General features: G+C 36.6%; 1 protein-coding gene across 1 annotated transcript; it reads right to left on the bottom strand.

Annotated features, from left to right (window-relative positions):
• Nucleotides 1-3,144: 3,144 nt before the first annotated feature.
• Nucleotides 3,145-13,579, bottom strand: LOC127453053 (metastasis-associated in colon cancer protein 1-like). The gene is made up of 5 exons (XM_051719063.1): nucleotides 13,460-13,579; nucleotides 12,397-12,557; nucleotides 10,049-12,099; nucleotides 9,765-9,953; nucleotides 3,145-4,332 (listed from the first exon to the last, which is right to left on the bottom strand). The coding sequence occupies exons 2-5, from the start codon at nucleotides 12,512-12,514 to the stop codon at nucleotides 4,129-4,131; spliced, it is 2,562 nt and encodes an 853-aa protein (XP_051575023.1). The 5' UTR covers nucleotides 12,515-12,557; nucleotides 13,460-13,579; the 3' UTR covers nucleotides 3,145-4,128.
• Nucleotides 13,580-20,855: the final 7,276 nt, after the last annotated feature.

The following is a 20,855-nucleotide window of genomic DNA, read 5'->3' as shown; positions in this document are numbered from 1 at the left end:
AGTGCTAGAAGCAAATGTGTTCATGCTGGAACTTATGCAAAATATCTGAGGGGGGTTTCTGGAAACCTGAACATTCAGAAGTAGCATATCGATTTCCCATGCGATCATGTTGGTTTCCCAACCATGGAACCATGCCCCCTCTGAGTTTTTAAACTATGCCGCTTGGACACTTTATTTCCCACTTGTATCTATGCTCTCATGTTTATTAAATAAAATATGCTTTGAACACTTTACTTTGCATGATTCATGAAACAGCTTTTGCTTAATGCAACGGTTGAATAATGGAAATCAGAATCATTTACTGTGATTAAACTAAGATCAAACTAAGACTGAAACTAATAATTTCTCTCTAAGTTGCACTTGGGGTTAATGAGCTGCATCAGAATTCTCCCTGCAGAATGAGCATTGACATGTCTATTTCTGTTATTCAAAAATATCCCAGAAGCAGGTTGAAATGACATTTGACAAGTCTTGCAATTTCAGAGCATCATAATGACCCAGCACAAATCTGTTATCACAGAAAAACAAAAAAATGATGAAGTGAGTACATTACATATTACAGTTGATTTTGGGTGGCAAGTGGAATTGTAGATTTCAGGGGGAAAGGTTTTCAAGCATAGTGTAATGGTCTTCATTTAATTTTTTATTATTAGTGAGAACTACAAACACTCAAACAATGGAGCTTACTGAACTACAGTAAAACCATAATCATGTAAGGCCTACTCTTAAAGGCATACGGCACATAGAAACAGCAAAACTTCTCTAGTTTAACATTGTTACATCAGTTATTTCTGGTATGTTGTTTGGCTGATGTTCATTGTGCTCTGTGGAAAACTATTATCTAATAACTGAACCTCCCTAGCATTTTTAGTGACCTGCAGATGTAAATATGTATGTAGGTTTGCAGAGGGAGATTTTGACACATGACCTCCTATTCTTTTTAATTCAGAATGTTTCTGAAGGAAATAGTGTTTATTACGATCTTTTTCATTACATTCTTTTTCTGTAAGTGTAATGAACACTATTTTTTGACAAGCAATATTTGTGGAGAATCTTTTACAAGTTGTGCTGTTTATCACAATCAACATTCATGCACCAGAATATTGGAATCTGAGTATGAATCAGAGCTTGAATCGGAGTATCGCAGAATAAAGTGAAAAAGGTTTTTGACACAATCTTAGGGTCCATATACTATATGTTTTACCAGTCATTTCTACATAAAGTGGCTTGAAAAGTATTTGGACACTTGAGTTACACATAAAAATGGATGAATGTCATTGTACTAGATAACAAAAAAATTTAACCAGGTGGCATTTATCTTAAAGACACTTGACAGGAACTGACTTCACAACCTCTAAAAATTGCCTTAGGATCAGTTATTTTAAAGCATTTGCAAATTACTAAATATAAGATTCCTGTCATTATTCTGTGATTTGGTGTATATTGGAAAACTATAACCGAAAGCATATACCGTATGCCATGTCATTAATGAAAGCAATACAGTTACTAAGAATATTACACAAATTAACTGTACACTGTGAAATGTAACAATATATTTGTTTTAGAAAAAAAAAAAAATACAAATTAATGATGACATAACATTCTGTTCATTTAAAAAAAACTGACGATTTAAAATACACAGCACTATACTCAGGAAACTTTTATTTGGGTCAGGACGGTTTCTGTGAAGTTAATTTAGTCTTTGCTTCATTTTGCAAACATTTATCCAGGTAACAAATGAGAGAGCTATTGTATCTCCACACTGCATGCCAAGGTTTGGACTTGGCCAGTGTTATCTACAGTATGATCACACTCAACCCTGTGGGCTTTGGGACATAAGATCACTCAATTATGTCCAGAGTTTTGGACATCAATCACATTAATCATAGAGATAGAGATGTGAGATGGTTTGTAATTGTCCATTCATAAACAATGATGTGTGTTGCCAGTGCTGTCTTGGGCTGGATTAGCTGTCAATGTATTAATGGATGCTTATGATACTATAATTTTTTTTGTTTAAATTAGTTGACCACTTAATTGGTATCATGATCTATTAGGAATAATGAACATAAACAGTTACATGATGTATCCATGTTCACAGTTCATGTGATGTGTGTAATTTTTGTGCCTCTAGCATCAACAAACGCAATTGCAAAAATAATCAAACAAGTTTCCTAAACACTCCCCATCTTCCATTAGTTGGACAAACATATAGTCCCTCCCCCAACTCACACCATTTGTTTAGTCAGTGTTACTTTGTTGGGATATTCAGGATGCTCAAACAGAGCAATGTTTTGAAAGTGCCCGAGAGACACAATGTTTTCCTCAACATACCAACTTATTATATTTAATTGACTCTGCACATAAAAATAGGATATGAGAAAGGATTCAGCAAATGCAAATCACCCATTTTTTAAAGCTTAACTCTACAGGCAGCCCATTCTTTCGGCATACATACAGTAACTTTTCCCTGGGCTTTGTTACACTGTTATTTATGGTAAATAATCATGACTTGGTAAAAGGCCTCAGAAATCATTTAATAAGGCTTAGCTGAACTGGAGTCTTAGAGAGCAACACTGAACAATGAAAGTTTTAGTGGGATAAGGCTTAGGCAAACACACATTAAATAAGCACACTGGAGATTAGGATGTCAACAGATACTACAGAAAGGGATGAAGGACATTTTGGTGTGCTAGCCTGTTAAGAGGAAATTTGGGAGTTTAGAGAGGCTGTGTGTATGCGTGACTGAGAAAACCAGAGCTCTATAAGCAATAGACCGTACTTTCTAATCAAATAGTTCTGAGAAACAGGCATGATTGAAGGCTAATGACAATTATGGGTCTCATCATCCTATATTACAAATGAGGCTGTGACACTGAGGTCAGAAGAGGCCATTGGTGTCCAAATAATGGCATAATTATTTAATCAACAAAAGGAAGTGACAAATGTGAGGCTGAGCTGCACATTGCTGAACCACTCAGAATGCAGTGCAAATATTATGTCATGTGTGGTTATGATATGCAGCCCATTGTGTATTTCCCATGTAATCAAATGAGATGATTTTAACCAATTTTAATCAATATATCTGCAAGTATTTTTGAGATCAAAACACATAAACAACATTTGTATTATTATATTTGCCCTTTATTCTAGAGCACCTTCATGACATAAAAGGTGATATTTTAAAAGTGTTACATACAAATCTCAAAACGTATTAGCATAAAAAAGAAAGTTATGTGAAAACAAATACATCAATACAAAATCTATTTGAAAGACTCCGCTAAGATAGGAAAGGTTTGCAATTATGCATGGACTTACTTTGAAACACTGTAGTTTGCATCTTTAAAATGACAACTAAACTCTTACACATGATGAAAAACAAGATAAATACAATTTGCCAGTGTCATGCAATATACTTGTGAAACAAAGATAAATTAATTTAGATGAAAACCTATTATAATGCTGTAACCTGTGATACTGAAAGAATCAACATACTGATACACTGACGAATAGTGAATCACAACAAATCACCTTCCGCAAGGACCAAAAGACATGTAACACTTCAAATATTCCACATATAAATTTGAATATTAAAAACATATACGTACAGACAGACACTATAACTCAGACAAAATGTGTTTAACTAAAAGAAAGAAAACAAAGAAGGTAACCTTTAGGTAGTTCAAACAGAATGATGTAAATGTGTTTCATATTTCTTTTTCATAATCTTCTTTATGAAATATCTACCAACAGCTAAACAACACTAAAACGTTTTAGTATTGCATAAGGGACTTAAAAACAACTCTGAGACCTACAAGTGCAAATCTAATTCCAACAGCCTTGCAATTGGCAATCAGACAAAAGTTCTGTCAAAGTTTAATTCTTTAACAATTTCAATGTCACAGTAAATTCAACATGAACCAGCATGGCTGTAAATTTGCAGTCTAGTTAAATACAACACATATAAAGTACAAACAGGTATACAGTAACGAAAATGTAGTACTTTTCAAAGAAAAAATGCCATCAAGGTTGGATATGTTATCACATAAAAAAATAAGTCACAGTTGTCCAAATAAACTCAGCAGGTTCACCTCAGTATGAAGCGGGGATGCTCTGAAAGTGCCGACCCTAATCTCTGAGGATGCTGGCGGCCCTCAGGATCTCCATGCAGTTAACCGTGATGAGAGCTCCAGTGATCTGTCTCCACTGCTTGGTCACTGGGCTCTTCATCTTATCCAGGGCCAGGTGAAGGTCCTGGATCATATCCCTGTAGCTGTCACCATACTGCTTACTCCAGGCATACAGGAAGTCATATGCAGGCTTCCACATGGACTGGAAGAAATCAGTGTAAAATAATAGCTTTAGAATGCTGAGGTGGCAAACAGTGCATCTAGGAATGAGTTAAATAAACTTAATTTAGGATATGGTGTTAAATTTAAAGGGATAGTTCACCCATTTAAATTCTGCCATAATGTACCCCATCATGTCATTCCAAAAACATATGACTTTCTTTCTTATGTCATTTCGACACAGAAGGAGATGTTTTAATGAGTATCATGGTCTGTCTTTTCAATACAATGGCACTGGTGTCATGAGTGAGTATTGTGTGAAACAACCTGAAATCTAGGTCATTTTTAGTAAAAATCTTGATGCCATTGCACATTCAAGAGCAGCCTGATCTCATGAAAATTACAAGACATTTTTGCAAAATTATATTATGTGGTTCATTACACATTTTGCTGCAGTTAAGAAGAAATGTCCACTGAGGGATGCTAAAAGTAAGTTTAATGTTCTCCCCAAAAGATAAGGTTAAGGTTAATGCTCTATGGAGTATTAAAAAATATAATAAAAATAATAATAATAATAATAATAATAAAAATTAAAAAAAAAACATACCTCCCTAAACTAAACCTTTAACTGAAACCTAACCAATACTGTCCAAAAAAGCAAGGTAATTTCTATTTTGAAAAGAACAAAACCGACATCCCTACCCTTACTGCTACGTCTAAACGTTAACAAAACAGAGATCCTTACCCTAAACCTGAACCCCAACACCACAGTGTCATAAAAAGCAAATGTGAAATGAAAAATGCAATAGCTGAAGCAGCCACACCATTTTGTGGTACTTCTATGACACTTCCGACTCAAGTGTCGACTACAATGATTTACTGGTCTAAAACCCGGGTCTTCTGCATTCAAACTCTGAAGCTCTATCAGTTGTGCCACTGCGCAAGTTAATTATGCTTGAATAAGCTTATACTGTATATACTGTATATGTAGTTGGTTATCAAGTGCAAACGTTAAAATGCATCGTCTTTCAACTAATGTGTTAAAAAAATAAGTAAAAGTGTTTTGATGTAATAAGATAGTATTGTGTGGGGAATAGAGCAAAAAATAACTTTATAAAGTTCTAATTTGCCGTGTTACTCGTGATTGGTGTGAAAGTTAATATAACTGTTTTTTTTAGCACCACTAGTGATTTTTTCATCAGAAAACTGCAGTGATACATAGAACGAGGCACATAAAACTAATTATGCTAAAATGCATTTATACGGTATATAATGTTTTTACAATGAGACCAGATTGTTGGGGAGTAGTATGAGAGAAGCTTGTTCACAAAGGCACATGTTCACGGCAGAACTTGCCTTGTTTAGCGCTAAAAAAATAATGTAATCTTTAACCTTGTGCGACCCCGTGTACACATGCATGGATGTTGTATTTTTGCTTTGCTATACACAACACAATTTAAATTCATTTAAACTGACTGATATCAGTTCAAAAGACTGTTCAAAAATGTTGTCAGTAAAGGGTAAATCTTTCGATGTACGGAGTCATGCAGGGCCGTAACCACAATATACACTGAGTGGGACAAGTTCCCCCAAATAATCAGATATGTCCAGATTGCCTCCAGATTGTTTCTGAAGTACCTTTTTTAAAAAATTCACTTGATATTGTCTTAGAAAATGATCTATAACACAAAGTAGAGTGTTTTCACCCTCAGATTAAAACTAGAACATGGTAAGACCAGTGACTTGTGGCTTCAATTGAGTTTTTATGTTGTGGCAAGTACGGTGTCATATATTTTCAATGCAAATATTATTAGGTAATAATTTAAAATCAATTTAAGATTTTCGAAATAATTTCTTTGTCTTTAATTAATTCTGAATTTTGTACAGCATCTCCTAAGAGTCTTTTTTTAAATGAGCCACCAGTTAAAGTAGTTCACCTAAAAATGGAAAATGTACTTTTACTCACTAATTAACTCACCCTTATGTTGTTCAAAACCCACATGCTGTTACTTTTTCTTGTAACATAAAAACATATTTTAAGCAGCTCTATTCCACAGAATAACATTTTAATAACATTTTATAGTGAGCATTTTATGTTGAGCTTCAAAAAGGACAAATACTATAAAGCACTATTAAAGTTTCAGTATAAAGACATCATAACAGTAGTCCATATGACTCGTGCATTAAATTCCAAGCTTTCTGGGCCACACAACAGCTTTGTGTTGTATGGACTACTTTTATGGTATATTAATAATGATTTTTTTTCTTTTGACCTTGACAGTAGTGCTCAATATGAACTGTTTTTGTATGGAAAAGAGCAGCGTTCGGGTTCTCGAAGAAAAGATTGTGTTAAGATTCTACTGGGTAAAAAAACACGAGGGACAACTTGATGGCAGTAAAACATTTTGTGTCTTTTCTTTTCTGCAAGCCAGCTGACACAATCATGTCATTTTACAGATACATCCGTGATGAAATGAAATTTTAATTATATTCATCTTTTCTTTGATACAGCACAAAAAAGAAAGAGAAGATGACCAAAACACGCAAATTGCTAGCAATGTAGACACAGTGGTAGTTTTGTACTGTGTGAACTTCTGTGTGAGAAAAAAAATATTAAATATATATCTTTTAAAACCAAAAATTATAAAAGTTTGGGCCTTTATTGCATTTAAAAGCCTTTATTCAGAAAATTATTGCATTCAGAGCCTTTACTATTTTAAAGGACCAAAGAGGACAATTATATTTATGACTTCAACACCCGTGACCGACCCCCCACCCCCAAAATGGTTTGGTCCCCCCCAGTGTTCAAGACATAGTTACGACCTTGGAGTCATGTGACAAAGCAACATGGCGCTGAATACAGTGGAGTTTGTCTTTGGCAGAAACGCCAACAAAACTACAACTGGTAAAAAACCTAATTAAGTTTTTACATTGAAACCTGTTTGAGTCAAAATATTAGAATCTTTAGTTTACTCCGATATGCTTTTTTAAAATTTTGAGCGGTTTATAGCGAAAGGCCATGCTGCTAAACATAATCAGAATCAGAATGAGCTTTGTTTTTATTAATTTATGCTTACACATTCAAGGAATTTGTCTTGGTGAAAAAAGCTTCCAGTACACAAACAATACAACAGCAAGATAGATAATAAAAAAAATAAAGTGAATACATAATATAAGTATATATAGAAATACACAATAATAAATTATATATATATTATATATTATATATATGCGTATGTACAAATACAAATCTGTTATATACAGATGCCAGGGAATGTATGGCAGAAGAGGAAGGGTATGTTGGATAAATTGCACATAATTCTTGCTCAATGGGGCAGTTTTAACTGTTCATGAGATGGATAGCCTGAGGGAAAAAAACTGTTCCTGTGCTGACAGTTCTGGTGCTCAGTGCTCTGTAGCGCTGTCCAGAAGGCAACTGTTCAAAAAGGTAGTGGGCAGGGTGAGTGGGGTCCAGAGCGATATTTCCAGCCCTTTTCCTCACTCTGGAAATGTACAGTTCTTGAAGGGAAGGCAGGGGGCAACCAATAATCCGCTCAGCAGTCCTAACTGTCCTTTGTAATCTTCTGATGTCCGATTTTGTAGCTGAACCAAACCAGACAGTTATTGTAGTGCAGAGGACATACTCAGTGACTGCTGAGTAGAACTGTATCAGCAGCACCTGTGGCAGGTTGAACTTCCTCAGCTGGCAAACCTGGGCCTTTTTCACAATGGAGTTGATGTGGGTGTTTCGCTTCAGGTCCTGTGAGATGGTAGTGCCCAGGAACATGAATGACTCCACTGCTGCCACAGTGCTGTTTAGAATGGTGAGCGGGGTCAATGTTGGGGTGTTCTTAAAGTCCACTATCATCTCCACTGTTTTGAGCATGTTCAGCTCCAGGTTGTTTTGACTGCACCAGTGAGCCAGCCATTCAACCTCCCTTCTGTATACAAGACTCATCATCATCTTGGATGAGGCCGATGACAATAGTGTTGTCTGCAAACTTCAGGAGCTTGACAGAGGGGTCCTTGGCGGTGCAGTCATTGGAATACAGGGAGAAGAGTATTGGGGAGAGCACACATCCCTGGGGGGTACCAGTGGTGATCGTACAGGTGCTGGAAGTGAATTTCCCCTGTCTCACTAGCTGCTGACTGTCCGTCAGAAAGCTGGTGATCCACTGACAGATAGACGTGGGAATAAATTGGTGTAATTTAATCTGGAGAACAGCTGGAATGATGGTGTTGAGAGCTGAACTGAAGTCCACAAAAATGATCCTTGCATATGTCCCTGGTCTGTCCAGATGTTGCAGGATATGATGCAATCCCATGTTGACTGCATCATCCACACACCTGTTTGTTCTAAGCAAATTGAAGGGGATCTAGAAAGGGTCCAGTGATGTCCTTCAGGTGGGCCAACACCAATCTCTCAAATTACTAAATGACCACAGACGCCAGAGCGACGGGTTTGTAGTCATTAAGTCCTGTGATTTTGGTTTTCTTTGGGACAGGAATGATGGTGGAGCATTTGAAGCATCAGGGAACTTCACACTGCTCCAGTGATCTATTGAAGATTTTTGTGAAGATGAGGGCCAGCTGGTCAGCACAGGATTTTAGACTTGTGGTCAATAATGTACACTAATGTGTACTTTGACACATTTTTTCCTTAGAAAAACTACATTTGCTGTGCATTGTGCATACTGCACATCACATTGAGAATCAATCCAAAAGCTGAAAGGTTCATCCAAAAGCTGAAAGGTTAAGTCATTCACTAAATAGGGAGCAAGGGAGCATCCTATAGCTTTTCTGTGTAGCTAAGTGCATTCACTCTTAAAATCCAACCAAAAGTTCAGTTTCAGGCTGCAAATAATGTTTGAACCACTCAACATGTTTGGCAGACATGGGACAATGATAATCAGTACATAGATTTAGAATGTATAATGTATAATTTTATTTAACATGGTTGGCAGTGCTTGGATAATGTTGGCCATTACTTTGAATCAGAATTATTTATGCTAATTTCTGATGTAATGTCTGTAGTGTCTCAAAAACATCAATAACCAACACTCCTGAAAACAACAAATTTGAATAATAAATAAATAAATAAATAAATCGGACTTTCTATAGCTTGGTAATATTTAAAATTTCACAACTTAGCCCCGCTGCCATATAGCCATTCATTTTTAGGAAAACTATTTGGTCTAAGTTTATTTATTTATTTATTTATTTATTTGCATGTTTATTAGGTGCTACTAGTTACAAATCAAAAAGGGAAACGAAAAATGCACACAGCAGTCACGTTCAGGTCTCAGGAGATTAAAGTGCGATTGTCATGAAAAGACAGCCCATGATATTCATTAAAACATCTCCTTTTGTGTTCTGCATAAGAAAGAAAGCCATGCAGGTTTGGAAAGATACGAAAATAGTAAAAGAAACAATTCATGCGAAGAATTATTGTTATAACCTTTAATTTTAGCTCACCTGTGTACTAACTTCTCCATTTTTCCCTCTGTGTGGAGCCTCATATGCAGCAATCTGACCATTTGACAGCCTCCCGATTCGCTCAGCAAGTTCTCTCCAACGGACTCCAAGCTCAACTGCTGTGGACAGAATCACTATGTCCTGGATGATATGGGCTACAAGGCCTTGAGCATCCATCTTTAACAGCCCCTATGGGAAACACAAGTAATTAAAATAACCCTTGTTTTTCCCTGCATTTTGTTGTAGACATCCAGTATATTCACGTCAAAATAGATGGTACGTACAATAATAAGCTCATGCTGAAACTTTTTCTTAATCTTCTCGGCGTGACAGTCTTCCTTCAGCTTTTCAAGTACACACGCCACCTTTTCTCTCTCCGTTTCAGCATGTCTCCTGGAGATAGCATCAACGGAGACATCAGAGTAATCGAGAGCCTCAGCAAAGGTTTTCCAGCATTTTACATGATCTGTGACCAGGGTCTGAATAGCGGAGTACATGTACGTGAGTTTCTTAAAAGGAATTGTCATATTGTCCAGAAGAACTTGAGTGGTGAGCTTAATTCCAGTGAAGTCGATGACTTGATCCCTGGTTATGACCTTAAGGTTCTTGCAGTGCACAAGGCCGATCCTTCCGTGCAAAAAACCAATATACCACTCCTTAACCTTCAGCTGACCTACAGATCTAACAGTTTCCTTGGAGAGCAAAGCAATTGTATCACCTTTAAAATATTCCAGAAGATACTCAACTCTCGGTTGTCTGAGAATTGATTTTAATGCTACCCCGTACCACAGCAAATTCACAGGCCTGTCCTGAAATTTCTCGGTAAGGACTTCTGGGATGGATTCCTCTGGAATGGGCATGGAACAAGTCACTTCTCTCTGCTGGTCTGACCACCTATGGCCATGTTTGTCTGATCTCAGAGGGGCAGTGTCAGGAGAGGTAACGTGAAAGTCTCCCAAAGCAATACTCTTTGAGTCTTTCACCTCAATATTGAGTTTGAATGGACTCATCTCACCTCCACCCACCTTGGCCAGCTCCAGTGGTATATGGAGCACTCGGCCAGCTTTAAGCTGCTCCTGTTTGATTTCTTTACTTCGATATATTGATTTCACATTAAAGTTTGAGTTCAGTACATTTGAAGCAATGTGAAGATCTTTTAGACCATGTGGGTTGAATTTATGTTTTCCCCAAAGTTCCAAGACAACAGGGGGCAGGTTCCTGTTACCCCTCTGGATGTCAGAGAAAGGGAGCCTAGGAGGAATATTGTTATGGCATGAGATGACCAGCACCACTTTGAGGGATGGGTGTATGTGCTTAGGACCATAGATAGCCACCGTAACAAAGTGATCCAAGTAATCCCACACCGATATGGCAGGTGGTTCCAGAACTGTGGCCTCAGCAGCAGTTATTACATACATGCAAGGTTTTAAATCCAGGAGCTTCATTTGTAACACACCATTGTATACATAACAGTCTTTTAACCTCTGAAAAGGTCCCTCTTTCCTTTGCGAGACCAGACCCACAAATGAAGTCATAACGTGACTTGTGGGGTCATTCCTAACTTTAGCAGCCATTCTCATTTCCAGTGAAATGCCCCCTGAAACATTGAGGTTACTGAGGTTGACCTCTAAAAGAGGGCTCAGAGTTGTGGTGTAGTTGTTGTTTATTCCATTGGGAGGATTGAGGAGAATTTTGAGGGCAATTTCCTGGATCTCACCTGGGGGGACGTGTCCCTGGGGAACATGAGCTGTGATATCAGTGTCGGGCAACTGTACCGAGCCTCCATTGTGGTCAATCTTGCAGACGATTTGAATATCTGTGGCCTGGGTTTGTGCCCATCCAGGACTTTGCTTCATTAAGCTGAGGTCCAAGCAGGACCTTGTTAGCTGTCTATGACTCAGCCAAGCCATTTTGTAAGCTTCTCTGTCATTTTTCAACCACTCGAAATCAGGATTCAGGAATGGTCCTTGAGAGTTCAGTCTCTTCTCCCTCTTGTTTTCCTTTTTCTCAAGACTTTCAAGAATATCTGAGGCACTTCTCCACTTCCCAGATCGATTTAGATTGCTTTGTCTGGGTGCTAAAAGATGGGCATAGTTTGCTTCATCTGAAGATGTGCTGATTGAGTCATCGTTATTATTATCAAACAAAGATAAGGGATCCTCTTTCAGCATGGACACACCAGAATCATAGGTGCTTGTGTGGACTGTTTCATTTAAGAATGGATTCGATCGGCCCAGCTGATTCCAGAAGGGGTTGGTAGTTTGTTTTGGATGTTCAATCTCTTTCGGCAGATCAGGCCACACAGAGGTTTTTCCAATCTGATGAGCATAGCTCCCTAAGAGAAGAGAACATTTCAAATGACACAAAGCATTCAAGAACTACATTAAGGAACAAAATTCTATAATTATTCTTGTTGACTTTGTGGCAGATCAGTTTGCGTATTAATGCATAGTATTACTCAGATGGAATAAGTATCTTGAATACTATTTTAAGAAATTTCTTCACAATATTAATAAATAGATGCAATAGCGTGTTGCTTTAGTTTGAAAACCGAAGAACACAATGGCTGGATAAAATTGTGGAGAGAGAGAGAGAGAGAGAGAGAGAGAGAGAGATCTTTCAGCATAATTACCATGAAGGTTGTTGTTGTTGATGGTCACATTCTCGTCTAGATCTATCAGCGTTCCCTCCGATCTACATCGAAGCAGATTCCCAGTACGGTTGTCTGACTTTACCATAGCTGCCATCATTTACATCCAATAATATGACAAGAGTCTGTCTCTAATGTCAAAGCTTTAAAAAATAAATGAACATGTTAAAATGAGGCAATTAAAAAACTATAATGAGTGTAGCTGGTTGTAGGTATTGATTCTCTACATAATAAGTCATATAAGAAAATTAAAACTCACATCAACATAATGACAAACCATTATATTCTCTTAAATTTAAATTTGATAAAATGATGGATTGTTTATTCAAACAATTCAACAACAGACATTTATTTCTTCATTTTATCAATGAATGAATAAACATTAAACATAACAGTGACCTAAGGAGGTTTATTGAGTTAATCATGAAACTTCTCTTGTTGTTTTACATTATAGTTGTTTCATGGGTCTCTGATTCACTGTCCAATTTTCTCTGTCTGCGTGAATGACTCATTAAATTCGTGTTGTGCAGTGACAGTGCAATGGAACGGGTTTGTCTTGTCTGAAAATTAGCGTCTCATAACAAAGCTCTCTCAGTGGAAGTCCTGAGTACTCTATTCAAATCAACATGCTCTAACACGCCCTGCATCCGCCACGTCACAATACACCTGTTTGTCCTTTACCGCATGCAGACGTCATCACACAAAAGAAAACATAAACGTTCTATTCTACTGAGCTGCGCGGGCAACAATGCGTTCTATCAGAAAAATAATAATACTTGCAATCATTTACACCAAAATGATTAAAAAGCCGCAAACATCACACATGTCACGTTCTTCCCCAGCTTGCCTACACAGTCTATTTAAATATTCTTGAAAACAAATGAACACACGTGAGATTTGATGTAGTCAAGTTGAACTAATTTTTATTTATTTATTTATTTATTGTTGTTGTTGTTTTTCGCTTATCCACGCAAACTCTTAGGCTAGTAAAAATATACATTTTAAAAAGTATTTTTGAAACGGTTTGAACTTGAAACGCACTCACCTGAAACATGGTATTTTCCAACTCTTTCCTCGCGCGAACTTTTTTTAATCGTTCGGGGAGTGTCACCAACTGTACACATTACACATCTCTGTGCCAGTATGTGCTTGAACAGTGGATAAGTGCATACTGGAATACGTAGTCAAACTGTCAAACAGTTGTGTTGAACGTCCTCCTCGTGTTTTTATTTGACTGCACCACCCACAAACCACCTCTGTATGTACGCACAGAGCGTTGCAACACCTGAAACTGCAAGGGCAAAAGGTGGTTTCGGTATGCAAATTCGTGAGACAATATTTGTTTATATAGCCATATGTATTTGTGACATCATTACAATAACCTTTTCTCACGAATTTTATTTACTTTCAAGGAATTGTACTTTTGATCTTCAAACTTTTTTCTTTAATGAAACAACATACAAACATGTAAAAGTTACATGTTACGGAGAGATCAAATGCAATTTTTAAAATTATTATTAGCCTACTGAACAAGATATTCACTGAAGCTTTTTTTTTTTTTTTTATCTATACAAAACAACTAAACAGGTTTAGTAGACATAATTTTATGTTTTTCTATGTGAAGTTATCCAAGAAGAGTATTTTATAGTGTCATCATATGGGGAAGACAGTGTTACAGTCTAAAAACAGAATAATAGTGCCATTCATTTCGATTAGTCGAAATACATCAAATATCTACTTAGCCTACCTGGGCCAAGAAGTCTTTAGAGTAATTACAGGTGCAAAATAAATTTGTAAAGATTTTCAATTTAAGATTGCAAAAAGAACATTGCAAAGAGACAGGGTATGAATAGTATAGATTCTTGCAACACTTTAAAATGAATTTCCTTACCCTATATGGGGTGTTAAAATGTATTGATCTCGGACCATATCTTATCTGTAGGAAAACTGTGTTTCCATTTCACAAGTGTTTTCGGAAAACAACTTCTTATACACTTTTTGATGTGAAGATCATTTAATTTCTTATCCAAGATACTCATAATATAAAGTTTTTGGAACCTTTCCAATGATCTTCAAACCTTAGTTCAGACATGTTTATCATGTGCTTTTGAATTTAAATTGAATAACATTTCAGGTTTATTAATAAGTCATTCTTTATTAATGTTGAGAGAAAGCTAGTCTGTCAAATGGCCTTATTAAAGCTTTTGAAGCATACGCATTTTCAAGCTATGCATCTTCATCACAGAGTCTGACATATAGTGAGATAGTGATAGTGCATTGAACGTGCTGTAGGGTCTGACCATTGACTTGGGAAAAAAAAAGTCTTTGTTTTTAGGAAAGTCAGGGCTGCTGAGGAGATTTTGAGTGTTCAAACATCATGTTTTAACCAAAAAAAGAGTAGTCATACTACATTTTAAATGTCTCTGTTGCTGTAGATCTTTTTTAGAATTCGGAAAAATTCTGAAGACCATGTTATGAACAGGGTTGGGGAGTAAAGAAATACATGTAACGGGATTACGTATTTAAAATACAAAATATAAGTAACTGTATTCCACTACAGTTACAATTTAAATAATTGGTATTTAGAATACAGTTACATTCAAAAAGTATTTTGATTACTGAAGAGATTACTTTGCATTTTATTGTCATTTGCTTCATTTAATATTTAGTCCTTTCAGATGGAAAACATTTATACATTCATACAAGCAGACAGAGAAGTAAGTTTGAAGTATGTTTGGAGCAGAAGAAATAGAAAAAAACCTTGTGTAAATTGTCAGCTTTACGCTAAGCTAAAATGCTATTTCTAGCCATTTTACATGCACATGTTACCAGGCACGATCATATTTTCTTATCAAGAAAATTCACGTTATCTCATAATTTCTTTTTTTCTAGTAAGACCTTTGATATAAGGGCAAAAACCATATTCTTGATTAATATTTTTGTATTGTTTTCCTGTAAAAATATATAAAAATCCTTAAAACAAGATCAATTTGATTGATCTTGTTTTAGAAACAAGACTGCATAAGATATTTAGGTTTTTCAGAGAATGTATTTTTAACATGTGTATTTTGTCTTACTGTACTGGCAGAGTTTTTATAGTCAAAACAAGTGAAAAAATCTACCAGTGCTGAAGAAGTAATCCAAAGTATTTAGAATACATTACTGACCTTAAGTAATCTAACAGAATACGTTACAAGTTACATTTTACAGCATGTATTCTGTAATCTGTAGTAGAATACATTTCAAAAGTAACCCTCCCAACCCTGGTTATGAACCATGTGAAAGAATACTTCTATAAAATGAAATGTGGAACTCGCAAATGCAACAAAAATTAATTTTCAGTGACTGCCCTCTAGTGGCTAACGTTAGCTATATTAGCTCTTTCGTCTCAGCCTATTTAATTCATTAAAACAATCTCACAACATATTCTCATTATATAGATCCAAATTGACGACATTGAATTATTGTATGTCTCACGTAATTTATTAAAATATGAAGTATCTATTTGTGCTGGTTTTTGATTAGTTTTTAAAACAGGTAAGTGCATTTTCAATCTAGAGGTAGACAGTAACAATTTTTGTTAGGGGGGTTGGGGTGCTGAAGCCCGTTTGGCCCACCACACAAATACAGTAATCTTTTCTTATAATATCAAGTACAGAGGACAGAGATAAAACCTACTTATCAATGGCCATTGTCAGTCTTCGTGTACAACCATGCATGGAAATTATAAACTTTTCATTTTGTAATCAAGACTTGCACTTAAGGTTATCTTATTGCAAAACACTCCTGTATTTACAAAGGATCCTGACTGCACAGGTGTCACACATATTGAAAAAGGTGGAATTGGTTCCTTCATATACAGGTTCACTGCTAATGAAATCTCAAGCAGATCACCTAGCCAATATGATGATTTACTGGTAAGACTGCCAACAGAGGAGATAAATATTTTTTTCTTAGATCATGTGCTGAAGTTCACCAGTGTAAAAGAGTTCACTCATGAAACCATTGCTACATAAATAAATACAAAATCAAAACTGGATTGCATGTGCCATGAAAAAAAAACAAAAAACCACTAAATCAAGATATACTGTATCTGGTATGCCTGTATGATCTTTGTTAATATGCAACTGAGTGCAACTCAGCTCCAAAAACAGCTCTTAAGAGAGATGCTTGATGACATTGTCTAAGTTATTAATAATAAAAAAGCTATTCTTGGAAAGTTTAAGAAAAATGCAGTGAACAAATATTGTGAAACAAGCAATCCTGGAAATGAAAACTGTAACACTTTACATTAAGGTTCAATTTGTTAACATTAGTTAATGCATGAACTAAAAATTAGTATATTTTTTACAACATATATTAATCTTTGTTAATGTTAGTTCATAAAAAACACAATTGTTCATTGTGAGTTCATGTTAAATCATTTTGTTAACTAATCTTATCAAATGGAACCTTATTGTAAAGTGTTACCATGAAAACTGTGAAAAGAATAACACTGTGAATTATGTGTAAAACATAGTTTTATAATCTAAATTGTGCTGGATTATTTCAAAACACATCGCTAGGTGCAGCCTATAATGTTGATTTTTATTAGAATATTAGAAATATTTTAAGTTTTATTTGCACGTTTTAATATTACTTTTATTTTAATAAATATTAATCACATTTTGGACACTCAAAAAATCATTTAGCCTACTTTTAAGAGTCACACAATTCAGTTTGATGGAATTTTGTAATGAAATTGAAATGCATGAATCTTGGGGGAGGTCACGTGATGCCATGCAAGAAGCAGACGTGTGAGCGACGAGCACTGCACACTTTGCTAATTTTTAATTATTCTCATGTTATAATCTGTTGAAATTCGATACACCCAGTTACACATTTGCTCTTTGAGGTAAAACACGGCAAAGAAGTCAAAATCCTCGGGCTCTGGAGACATTAAAAGACACTTACGTGTTCAGGATGAAAGCCCCGACAGGCCTACAGACCGGTGACTCGATTTAGATGGCACGGCGGGAGAGGAGATCCAGTGTCAGTTGTCCAACATGTCGGTGATGCTGACGAAGGTTCTTGCTGACTTGGAGGATCTCGCTGTAATATGCCGATCGATTACGGCAATGGAAATAAAATTCTCTGAGTTAGTTACAAGAGTGGCAGATGCTGAGAAACGAATCGATTATTTGGAGTCTTCGGAGAGGGAATCATCCGCTAATCTGCCTGCGACCAAAGTTGATTTGGAACGGGTTCTTGAAAAGCTTGAAGATCTTGAGAATAGAAGCTGCAGGAATAACGTTCGAATAGTTGGAATTCTTGAGCATGAGGGGGGCAGAGATATGGTGAAATTCCTGGACGAGCTCTTCCCGAGTCTGCTCGACATAACAGGCCACAAGCTGGAAATCGAGCGAGCTCACAGAAACCCTGCTCGCAGATCTGCTGAGGGAGACAGGCCCCGATCAATCCTGGCCAGATTTCTGAGATTATCCAATAAAGATCTTGTGTTGCGCCAGGCGAGGAGCAAAGGAAAGCTTTCTTGGAAGAATCATAATATTTTCATTCTTTTTTTTGCGAGTTCAACAAGAGAGAAACGCGATCGGTTCAGGGAATGCAAGAAACTCTTGCATCAACGTAAGATCACTTTTACATTGATGCTTCCGGTCAAGCTGAGAATAGAATCGAAGGATGGTCGCAAAGTATTTACATGTCCCAATCAGGCAATGTCTTTTATTGAATCAATGGGTGAGTAAACCATTGGGTGTTTCTCATGTGAGTGGGTCGACTCGCTGTACTTACTCTGGCTTTTGAGGATGCTGGGCGTCATTTTGGTTTCTTTCTGCATTGGCTCCACCTAGCGCCTGGAGTTTGTTTTGTGAATTACACTTTTCCTTAAAGAAACTTTTGCATTGACGGAAGATCACTTTTACATTGAAGTTCCCGGCCAGTTTGAGAGTGGACATTACGGATGACTGTAAAATATCTACATGCTGCTCACACAAAGGATGTCTTTTATAAAGTTGACGGATTGAATAAGTCATGGTATATACTTTTATGCGGCCTCCGAGTGAATTGACTTGATCAACTAGGGAACCGGGATGCCGGATTTGTTTCTTTTTGTATTGGTTCTGCCTAGTGGCTAGAGTATGTTCTGTTGAATTACACTCCTTTGGAACAGCTGGGGATTAATCTTTCGTTCTTCGTGCTTATGCCTCCTGCTGGATGGAGTTTGTTTTGTTGAGTATTTTTACGGGACACTGGAATGATCACGCCATCTGCTGGACTCATAATAGCTCGCTCACTGATCATTCGTTTGTCTGTCCGAGGAATCTGAACAGTTTTATATCGGCTGGAATTTGTTTTGTGGAGGATCACACCTTTGAGACAGTTCTGTGAATGAATCTACATGTTCTTTGTGTTTATTCTGCCTATTGGCTGGGGTTTATTTTACAAAGTATTTTTTGTTATGTAGTTTTGCCTTTCAAATTTGTGAGGCAAAATTGTACATTCCGATGGCAAAGTTGTCACGGGGGCTCATGGGTATTCATGGACCTTTTGAGTTTAGAGGGATTGTCGCTGGTTGGCGCTTTCATGCATGGGGTTAATGCGCACATTTTTCTTTTTTCTGTTTGTTTTGTTCGGGGGGAACTTCGGGGTTTGATTGTTTCACTAATGGGGAATGTGATCTGTATTATTTTATTTTTGACACACAATTTATTTTTTCTACTATATCAAAATGTCAATTGTTAAAATTAGTGGATTATCTCTCTCCACATGGAATGTAAATGGGTTGGGGCACCCTATAAAAAGAAGGAAGGTTATTACTTTTCTTAAATGTAAGAAATATGATATAGTGTTTCTTCAAGAAATGCATCTTTCCCCGCAGGAAGCTGAAAAATTTGGGAAGATATGGGGTGGACTTTTTTTTTTTTTAGTGCTGGCTCAAGTAAGAGCAAGGGAGTCATTATATTGGTAAATAAGCATCTACAATTCAAATGTCTTAAACAGATTAAAGATAAATTAGGGAAAGTAATTATTGTTTTATCTGAAATTCAGGGGCAAAGGTTTATTTTGGCTAATATTTACGCACCTAATGCTGATGATCAGGGCTTTTTTTTAGATCTTGAAGGGATGTTGCAAGCCGCTGGCACCCCTCATGATATAATATTGGGAGGAGACTTTAATCTATTGATGGAGTCAGTCCTTGATCATAGTGAAGCAAAAGTGTGTAAGCCCCCAAGAGCAACACTGACGCTTCACAGGATGTGTAAAAATCTTGGTCTTACAGATATTTGGAGACTTTTGAACTCATCTGGTAAGGACTGTAAATTTTTTCATCAGTCCATAAGATTTATTCTAGAATAGATTTTTTTATATATATATATCTAAGTCCCTCATTTCATCTGTTGTGGATTGCTCAATTGGAAACATCTTAGTCTCAGATCATGCCTTGGTGAGTTTAGAGGTGTTGCCACATACCGAGAAAAAGAAATCATATAGTTGGCGCTTTAATGTATCCCTTTTTCAAAATCCTGATTTCCAACAAATGATAAAGACTGAAATCAATATTTATATGGAGACCAACTGGTCCTCAGTGTCCTCTGTGGGCGCGGCTTGGGAGGCACTTAAGGCGGTTCTTAGGGGTCGGATCATACAGTATGCCTCATTCATCAAAAAATCCAAAGCATGAGAATTCGTGGAGTTGGAAGGAAATATTAAAAGTGCAGAGGCAGAGCTGAAGCACCATTTGTCGTCTGACGGCCTCAGACGACAAATGAATTGACAAGAGAATTGACCCGATTGAAATATAGATGTAATATTATTTTGTTGCGGAAAGTGGAGTTTTGGTTATTCAGGGCAAGACAGTCGTACTTGGAGTCAGGGGACAAAGCAGGAAAACTTTTGGCTAGATATATAAAGAAGAGAGAGTCTTTTTCTACCATTCCTCAGTGAAATCTGCTGGTGGTGAAATATTTACCTTGGCCATTGATATTAATAATGCTTTTAATGCTTTAAGAATTCTACCTTGATCTCTATAGTTCCATGTCTTTGTCTACTGATAAAGATATTAGAAACTTTGTGGAACTATTAGAACTCCCTAAATTGACGACTGAGCAAAAAAATTCTCTTGATTCTGAGATAAACTTGGAGGAGCTTGATGAGGTATTTAAGGCCCTGCCTACAGGCAAGGCTCCGGGGCCTGACGGCTTTGCTGCTGAATTTTTCAAATCTTATGCTACAGAACTGGCTCCACTTTTGTTAGAAGTTTATACGGAATCATTAAAGAATGGAAAGCTCCCGCCAACCATGACACAAGCCCGGATCAGTCTGATTCTTAAAAAAGACAAAGATCCAAGCGAGTGTAAAAGTTACCATCCAATTTCCCTGATCCAGTTAGATGTAAAAATGTTGTCAAAAATTTTGGCTAACCGATTAAGTAAAGTTATGAC

Source organism: Myxocyprinus asiaticus, chromosome 15, assembly GCF_019703515.2.
Source record: "Myxocyprinus asiaticus isolate MX2 ecotype Aquarium Trade chromosome 15, UBuf_Myxa_2, whole genome shotgun sequence".
Lineage (NCBI taxonomy): Eukaryota > Metazoa > Chordata > Actinopteri > Cypriniformes > Catostomidae > Myxocyprinus > Myxocyprinus asiaticus.
Note: the sequence above shows the minus strand (reverse complement) of the source record. Positions and strands in the feature narration are given on the sequence as shown.

Bases quoted from the DNA above. Each gene is read 5' to 3' on its own strand.
- LOC127453053 (XM_051719063.1), bottom strand. From the start codon at position 12,514: ATGATGGCAGCTATGGTAAAGTCAGACAACCGTACTGGGAATCTGCTT. The intron at 9,954-10,048 runs GTACGTACCATC...TGTTTCCCATAG, and splicing joins TTCAGCATGAGCTTATTATT to GGGCTGTTAAAGATGGATGC. The intron at 4,333-9,764 runs GTGAGCTAAAAT...GATTTCTTCCAG, and splicing joins ATGGAGAAGTTAGTACACAG to TCCATGTGGAAGCCTGCATA.